This window comes from Cervus elaphus, chromosome 29 (genome assembly GCF_910594005.1).
Source record: "Cervus elaphus chromosome 29, mCerEla1.1, whole genome shotgun sequence".
Classification (NCBI taxonomy): Eukaryota; Metazoa; Chordata; class Mammalia; order Artiodactyla; family Cervidae; genus Cervus; species Cervus elaphus.
The window spans coordinates 37,197,632-37,207,027 of NC_057843.1; the positions used below are offsets into that span (position 1 = coordinate 37,197,632).

A 9,396-nucleotide genomic window follows, 5' to 3' on the forward strand; every position below is an offset into this window, starting at 1 on the left:
TTCCAGACTTATTTACCCCAAATTCCTGATCATTAGAAACAAACCCAATGATCAGCACCTAGAAAAGACACAGACTACAGTGGACATGTATAAAATACCTTCAAAGGCACCAGTGACCATTGGGTTGAGGCTTTACTAGAGAGGAGACCTCTACCCCACTCATTCCTGCATAAAACTTAAATATGTTTTCCTTAGCATATTTATCTACCTTTATCTATCCTATGGAAGAAGACATTTAATTATTCCCATCTCCTCATATTCATCCTGCCTTCCATGAATCCTTGCTGAGCCAAGTCAATCTAAATCTTTACCTACTCTTAAATATTATCTCCTAGTCCTAAAAACTTGGGCTGGGAAGCCAGGGCACATAGAAATATTAAACACCTGTTGATTGGTACCTTGGCTCCCTCTTCTATGGTACTTAATACCATGGGGATTTTATGGAGCCAGAAAAAAAAAATTGTAATGGAAATCTGTATGGTGAAGCAATGCTGTGAATTATATGAGATTTTTGTGGCAGTAAGAAACATTGACCAGCTAAATTATTTCTAAGAAGTGTTTACGGGCTAGCATGGAGGCACAATGACTTTTGCTTGTGTTTGTGGAGATTGAGGGACCATTTTGTAGAGCAGCCTCCTATTGCTTGTTTTTCTGTATAATAAAAAAATATTGGCTGGTCTTTGTCTCTGATTCCTAGTAAGGAGCCTCTAAATCCTTGGAATTTCCCGAGTCCAAGTGAAAGGACTATTGTCGTTATTCGTGATAGGTCCCTCAATAGGTTCAAGACGGGGGCTAGCAGTGCTGGTGGAGTAGGCAATGGCAACCCACTCCAGTACTCTTGCCTGGAGAATCCCATGGACCGAGGAGCCTGGTAGGCTACAGTCCATGGGGTCACTAAGAGTCGGACATGACTGAGCTACTTCACTTTCACTTTTCACTTTCATGCATTGGAGAAGGAAATGGCAACCCACTCCAGTGTTCTTGCCTGGAGAATCCCAGGGAGAGAGGAGCCTGTTGGGCTGCCATCTATGGGATCACACAGAGTTGGACACAACTGACGTGACTTAGCAGCAGCAGCAGCAGTGCTGGAAAGACCCAACCATGTGATTAAGGTTTGGAGAGTTGAGTCACATTATATCAGCCTGACCTCCCAATCTCTGGAGAGAGAAGAGGACTGAAGATTGAGTTCCATCATGTGGCCAATAATTCAATCAATCATACCCATGTAATGAAACCCCAATAAGAACTCTGGTCACCTGAAGCTGTACAAGTGAACCTGCCAGATTGGTAATCATATATTTATGTGCTGTCAGGATGATGCATCCTAAAGACATGGAAGCGTCAGGCTTCCTCTAAGGTCTCATTCTGGTGCTTCTTCACTTGGTCAATCCCAATTTATATCCTTTATAATAAAACTTTAATCACAAGCACAGGGCTTCCCTGAGTTCGGTGAGTTATTCCAATTAATTATGGTATTTCAAGGAGTACTAAGAAATCCCTGAAGGTTTGTAGCCAGTTGGTCACAAGGGTGGGTGGCCTGGGTTACAATACAAGTTTCCAGGTCAATATTAGGCTATTTGAAGTCATACTATGAAATTAAATACGAAAAATCTATGTGACTGTATGGACCAGTTTCAATGTAATTGAATCTTTTAATTTCTTAGTTCTAATGTTCTAGAATGAAAGTTTGGCTCAGCTAAGTCTGTGAATTGTTCCTCTAACTTAGGTAAGCATTTTTTATCCAATTAGCTGAAAGTTTTAGTGCCATGGGCCTGAGATAAGGTAGTCAGTATTGGGGTAGAGGTGATGGAAACCTACAACTTCCAGAAGAACCCATTTCTTTTCTTGAGGTAATCATTTATTTGGGTTGTTGTGTAGTTACACAGGGAAAGAACTTTTAAATTACCTGGTGAATTCTCAGGAATCTCCAGATATTTTTGACTGTTCTAGGGATCTGCTTAGTAATTTCTGAGAGATGACCAAGTGCCATGATAATGTGTCATAGTAGCTGGCCAAGGTGCATCATTTTGAGGGCATTCTTCCACTTTTCACTTGCCTTATGTGAATGAGGCTCTAGGCACTGGAAGGTATGGCATCACTGAGCCTCCCAGCAATAGATCTGGTCAAAAGGAGTGGGACATAGTCTCAGATATTAATAGCTGCTGGGAAGCCCCAGTAATTTTGATAGCGTGGCAATCATCAGTATTTCTTATGTTGGAATTCATGGACAAGAACTGAAATTACATGTCCCAGAGGCAACTGATCTCATTCCTTAGCAGAATCAACAAATGGCATCATTGTCCCTTTAATGGGGAGGGCCATCAAGCACATTGGCTAGCACTGTCAGAAGACCTACACAGTTCTAGATTACCGCTGACCTCTCTGCAGTTCATGCAATTCATGAGAGTAGGTATGTGATATATTTTCTCTCAAATATGAAGATAAGAATAAAGTAGACTCCATAAGTGCAAGTGAATTTCTCTGGAAGTGATGCTTGCAATATGCTGGTGTATGTATGATGCTAATGAACAAGGGTTTGGTACTATACTCCCATCCTTGCTAACTGCATGGAGAGTGCCATCTGTGGGAGTTAGAACTTTCAACCTTGTCTCTATCTTCCACTCCAGCCCTTCACTTATGTGAGCAGTGGAAGACCAAGAAAACCAAGAAACTCAGGGACTTTTGTTCCAATATCACTCCCAACCAAAGGTTCTCAGAAATTGAGTCAGATGGGTTATCTTTGAGGGTTCATATATTGAGCACTATTGCAAATTGCATCCTGAAGTGCCCTAAACTGAAACAGACTGATGCTAGGCTACAAAATCCAGATATGGCTAGATGAGCAGAAGTGATCAAATTATAAAGGTGAACAGGCTAGAAAATGAAGGTCGGCAATGTATCGGAAGGGTAGAGGCAAGTGGAAGAAAGAAAATCTGGAGGAAACTTTTGATCCAGAGTCCGCAAGCTCATGGAGGCATTTTGTTTGGTGTCTGTGGCTGTTGATGCAGGTATGCTGAAATCCAATAAAAGAGTCAAAGCAAAATGAATGTTCAGCTCCAGCATTATCAGTATCAAGTCTTTTCAATTCTACATCTTTATCAACTTGCAAATCTATCTGTCCCTCTCTCCTATGCAGTTTCTTCCTAAGTTTTAGAGATTATATCTTTTTTTTTCCCTTTATTTATTTATTTATTTTTTCAGTGGGTTTTGTCATACATTGATATGAATCAGCCATAGAGTTACACGTATTCCCCATCCCGATCCCCCCTCCCACCTCCCTCTCCACCCGATTCCTCTGGGTCTTCCCGGTGCACCAGGCCCGAGCACTTGTCTCATGCATATCACCTGGGCTGGTGATCTGTTTCACCATAGATAATATACATGCTGTTCTTTTGAAACATCCCACCCTCACCTTCTCCCACAGAGTTCAAAAGTCTGTTCTGTACTTCTGTGTCTCTTTTTCTGTTTTGCACATAGGGTTGTCGTTACCATCTTTCTAATATCTCTTAAATACTTAATCTATTTCTATGGTGACCAGAGTGGTACATCTAAAACATGAATTTGACTTAAACACCTTCAACTCCTCATTTCCTACAGAATTAAATACTAATGTCAGTATATAAGACTATTTATGATCTTGCCCTTTGCTTATTTCTCCATCCTCATCTCTCACCACTTCCCCCCTCTCTCTAGCCACAATGACCTATTGGTATTTCCTGGAACATACTATTCTATTACATTCCTTCATGACTTAGTTCCTCTGGATATTGTCTGGAATGTTCTACTCTTTTATATCTTACAAATTCCTACTAGTCCTCTAAGACTTTGACTCTGAATTCTTTTCTGATCTACCAAGGCAGAGTTGAACATTCTTTCTTTATAGGTATCTTCTATTTTAGCATCTACTGCAATGAGTTGCAATGATTTGAAAATGTTTTATGAGAGCAGGGTCCATGACTAATAAATTTCTGTGCCTTCAGAGCTTGGCACAGTGCCTGACACATAGTAGGATCTCAAATTATCTCTGGATAGGGAAGTAAAATGCTTTAAAAGCAGGAGGAACTTGTCAACGAGTTCATGTTGTTGATAATCTCTTGGATTCAAGATTTTATATCTGAAGTATGTGATATTGATTCCTTCATTTATGCAACAAGTATTTATTGAACATCTACCCTAAGCCTGGCATGGGAATACAATGATAAACAAAAATAGTTGTGTTCTTCACTACTTTCAGGAGTTGAGGATTTATTGGGGGAAACTATTATAGCAATTGTATAAATTACTAAATAAAACAGAACATATTCTGGGTTTGGCCCATCATGTTAGCTGGAGATTTTCTCTAACACAAGGCTTTCTGTAATATGGGGTCAAAGACTTTGCCTGTTGGGCTACTTTGGCTTCATGAATTCTGCAAGTTTCTCTCTAGTTCTTCAACTCATAAAATTACAACAAATTGGACTTCCCCAGTGGTCTGGTGGTAAAGAATTTGCCTGTCAATGCAGGGGACACAGGTTCAATCCCTGGTCCAGGAAGATTCCACATGCTTCAGGGCAATGTACCACAACTACTTAGCCTGCACTCTGGAGCCCATGAGTTGCAACTACTGAGCCCATGCAATGCAATTACTGAAGCCCAGGTGCTCTGGAGCTCATGCTCCACAAAAAGAGAAGCCACCATGATGAGAAGCCTGTGCACAACAGAGTAGCCCCTACTCACTTCAACTAGAGAAAGCCTGCAGAGAGCAACGAAGACTGAGCACAGCCGAAAATAAATAAGCCCCAAATTTTAAAAACTACAACAAATTAAAACACAACTTGTAAGACAAGTTGAACATCTTGTTTTAATCCAAGCAAAACTTTGTTTTCAGGAATAAGTGGACTTTGTATCAGTGACTTTATAGTTTACCAAATGCTTTTGTATTTATAGTGGTATTTTGTTTTGCTTATAGTCAAACCAAAAGAATATAGGTGAAGCAGTCAAAAATCAACAAAACAGGATCACTTTATTACATTGTAGGGACTACTTTTAGGCGATGAGACGTTATCAATATATATATCCAAGAAAATAAAGACTCTAGACCCCTGCTAAAAGCCAATATAAAACATAAGCTTTTAATCCAGGCAGTGTTACAGGAGGAGTGAAAGAAGCTGCCAGATCCTGACAGTTGAAAATAGAAAAAAAAAAAAAAGTAGCTCCTATGAAAATCAGATATGAGAAAGTTCAAATAAACCCAAACCAGGTCCTACAGGGTCCTATTATCTTGATATCCCCTGAGAGTTGGGTTTTTGTTTCCTTCTCATTCGGGATTAGTACAAACAAGTGCTTATAAACAAGTACAAACTTGGAGTCAAAATGACCAGTGATGTACAATCAGTTAGGTCCATTCAAAGGTATAATGGCCAGAATTTCAGGGGAAAGACAGTCTGTCTTAAATGTCACTTAAGACAGAGGTTTACCTTTCTTGAATTTGGCAATGCTCTTTTCCCTCAGTCTCTCAACTGAAAATGATAACTAGGAATTGCTGCAGAACAAAGAAACAATATTCTTTTTTTATAGGTAGCATGCTGTGGCAGAGACACATAGCCACAATGATTAAATTATAAGGCCCTCATTTTCATATATAAAAAGATTATAAACAAAGCACAAAGCAGAATAAAGTTGCAATTTCAGCTTGAGTCCAAAGTAGTTGACAATCCCTAAATTGAAGCTACTTTGCTTAATTAGCAATTAAAAAAAATCATTTTATAAAAGTCATAGTATCCTGTACCAGTTAGTCTACTAGTATTTTCCCCCTTTCTGAGGGTCTCAGAGAAAAACAACAGTTTTATCACCTTTAAAAAATAAAAATCATAGGCCAGGCAGACCTTTCAAAGTTCTTTCTAAGATTTAGAGAAAGGAGGAAAGAAACTTGCAGTTCTTTCATACTTTGTTCCTAGATCTAAACAGAAGCCTATTTTGCCCTTTTTGTGCACTAGTTTTTTCAAAAAAAAAAAGTTTTGGCTTTGGCCTAAAATCCCTCTGGAACCATACTCCTGTCCATTTAAATGCAACCCCGGGAAGGCTAGTATAGTGATACATTTCATCTACAAACTTCAGTGTAAAACAACTGGGTACAAAACGTTGGACTTTTTTATCTCAACAGTAGCAAATATCTATGTACAAACGGGGATTGCTTTTCTCAAAACCGGACTCTCTCCATTTCCTAAATTCACTTTACCATTGTGGTTTGGTTACTTGTTTTTGATGGGCAGAATTGCAGTTGGGATCATGGAAGGGAGTTCTTGCACTGGTTAGGTGACCAGGCAAGTTAACCAAGGAGTTCATTCTGGCTCCAGAAAGGGAAGTAGGTCATCCCTACTTGCCAGAACTGGATCATTCCCACTCCCTGACACCGGGAGCGGATCATCCCTACTCCCAGAAACTGGGAGTGGATCATCCCCACTCCCCGCTGAAGAAGGAAGACAGTCACGGCCAAGCTCTCTGCTACCCGCGACTCTGGACCTGATTGTCCCCATAAGACCTTCAAAGGATCTGAATGTGACTGATTTCTTCATGTCTCCAAGCTTCCTGCAGATGGCAGAGCTCATGGTGGACAGGGCAGCTGACGTCTTTTGTTTCACGTAGGCGTTGGAGACCTGAACGTCGTGCCAGCTCTTGGACAGATTCTGCCTCAGCCCCACTAAGGCTGTAAGGCCCAGCTTCCTCTTGAGCTCCACGCAGCGTCTTTCTTTGGCTGCCAGCGCCTGGCGTAGTGTTACAATTTCTGCCTCCAGTTTAGCGAGCTCAGATTTGAGCTCCTTCTGCTCTGCCTCAGTAAGATCCTCTGGTTTGGCAGTCGAGTGGGATTCATAAGGGCCTGCAGAGGTCTCTGTCAAGGCGTCTGGCATAGACTGAGAAAGATCTTCATTAAGAGAGTCCAGGTCCAGTTCTTGGTAGAGAGAGTCGAACTCGTGACCAGAGGAGAAACAGTCTTGGCCAGCAGAGTTGAAGTCTAGGCCTTCCGGGTCAGACTCTAGGGTGGGGTGGGACTCTAGGCAGGAAGGATCCATGTCTTGGCTGGTAGAACGGACGCCTTGGCCAATGAGTGAATGTCCTGGCTGCGGAGTAGATGCCTTGGTTTATAGGGTCCACTTCCGGCTAGGGTTGTGGGGTGGGGGTGGGGGTGGGGGTAGGGGGGTGGCCGGAGGGTAGGGTAGTTGGGTTGGGGTGGTGGAGGTCGGACTTCTGGCCTGAAGGTGGCGGAGGGCGGAACTTAGGCTCAGTACCTGCGCCTCCAGTATTCATAGTGGTTTCGACATCACAACGTCCCTGTGAGGTAGATACTGCAGCAGTTGTCAGGGAGAGGAACTTTCCCTCCTACCTCAGTAGGTGACTGGTTCTGGCCTTCAAACCAAATCTGACTCCGTGTACGGACCTCTTTCCATCACAGCAGCCATTTTAAAAACTCTGAAAATCAGTTGAACTTTTTTGTGCTAACAGATTTATAACAAAGCCTCATACATGAAATAAATGAAAACCGCCTCAAAGTGGGACAGGGAGTCTAGAACTCCAGTTGGTACCCTCCCAATTTTCCCTTCCCAAGTTCCCAACGAGGCCTGAGAAACTTCTGGCACCACTTATAAAGTGTATTTGAAGGCCCCTCAAAGCTCTTAAATTTAACAGTGCCCCCATGGCATGGAGTATCAACAGTGCCAGAGGCTTGGGGTGGTAGAGCTTAGAAAATGATCCTGACCAGTCACAGCTGTCTGTTATTTTGAGGAAGGAAAGGGAGTGAGAATTAGTAAATTTATAATATTTGTGTCAAGTTTAAGCTTAAGAAAAGAAAAGGTTACTGTATTATGAGAATTTAAGACAGAAGAAATATGATATATGCAGATATATGCATGGGTTTTCAATTTTTTTTTCTTTTCCAAGCATCCCCTTACATTTCTGAAGGCATGTCTGTCCACATACACAGTTATCAGTTGTGGGAGGTGGTCTGCAAAGAAAAGTAGTAGTAGTATATCCCCTACTTCAATCAGAGCTGGTAACTTATAGAGTGGAAAAATCAGGACTTCAGTCCAGTGAGGGCAGGTGGCTAGGTATCACTTAGCTCATTACCTGACTGCCCGTTCCCAGAGGATAGCCTTGAGGCAGGTCTTAGTTTCTAGTGGTTTTGTTGGATATTCTGGTAATTCTTATAAGCATGATCTTGTGGAAGGTGATATGATTGATCCTCAGCAGATTTCAGCGATTTGCCATACTCATGTCTATATAGCTACAATGAAGCATCTAGCTGGGCATCCAAACCAACCACAAACCTTTGGCTTTATATTTAATAATCCTTTCATATAGTTCAGTAATGTTTATTATTGGCTTACCTTGAAGCATGTGCCTCCCTAGATTTAAAAAAATGAGGATTGCCCTTGTGGAAACATGAAGGCTGATAAGGGATTTTCCTGTATGTATAAAGGCCTGAAAAGGGCAGTAAGGACTGCTTAAAAACTGTTTTATTCCATAGGGTAGACTCTTCCTTCATTGCCTGCAGAAACACTAGTGGTTTCAGGAATGTTCTGACTCTGAACCAGTACTTTTCTTTCAAAACTGAAGGTGAAGGGCAAAGAAACCTCCGAATTAAGCTAAATAATGTGGAGCACACATTTGTCTATTTCAAATCACTGCATTTGAGCTTGCACTTGATTATCCTCTGAATTGTTGCAGCCACCAACCTCACTGCCTATTTTCTTATTTTTCTGTTTCCTCGCCCTTTAGTTTAGTGTATGAAATCTTTTGTTAAGTTTGATTCTTTTTGTAGAGTAATGGTTTCTCTCATACAAAATTGACCTGACCTCTCTGAGCAACTTTGTTTCCAGATTCCGTATCAAAATATAGCCTCTGGAAGGGGGCCTCCTAACTAGTAATGTTCTGACCTGAGTAGACCTGGAAAAATAGGTAACACAATGAAATAATCCATGTTATTATGCTTATGCATAACCACATACAAAAAACTCATGTATTTTGGAAACATAGATCTATCAAATGAAATTTCAATTGATTTATAGTGATTCTAACAAACTGTTTGAATAAACTGTTTTTTTAAGATGTAAAATGCTGAGCTACTGCCTCATGGCTTTAGAAGCTCACATCTCTAGATTAGACAATGAAAAAATCTGTATTATACAGCAGGGCTCACAAAACTGTTCATCTGAAACTGAAAGCTTTCTGATGCTATTTATGCACTAAAAGGGGCTTCCCTGATGGCTCAGATGGTAAAGAACCTGCCTGCAATATGGGAGAGCTGGGTTCAATCCCTGGGTCGGGAGCATCCCCTGAAGAAGGGAATGACTACCCACTTCACTATTCTTGCCACTGCAGCATTGCTGCATGGAGAATCCCATGGACAGAGGAGCTTGGCAG

The 9,396-nt window shown here is 41.3% G+C and overlaps 1 protein-coding gene across 1 annotated transcript; it reads right to left on the reverse strand.

The window, feature by feature from the left end:
• Positions 1–6,275: 6,275 nt before the first annotated feature.
• TPD52L3 (TPD52 like 3) lies at positions 6,276–7,038 on the reverse strand. Its single transcript, XM_043891101.1, has one exon. The coding sequence runs from the start codon at positions 6,885–6,887 to the stop codon at positions 6,321–6,323; it is 567 nt and encodes a 188-aa protein (XP_043747036.1). The 5' UTR covers positions 6,888–7,038; the 3' UTR covers positions 6,276–6,320.
• Positions 7,039–9,396: the final 2,358 nt, after the last annotated feature.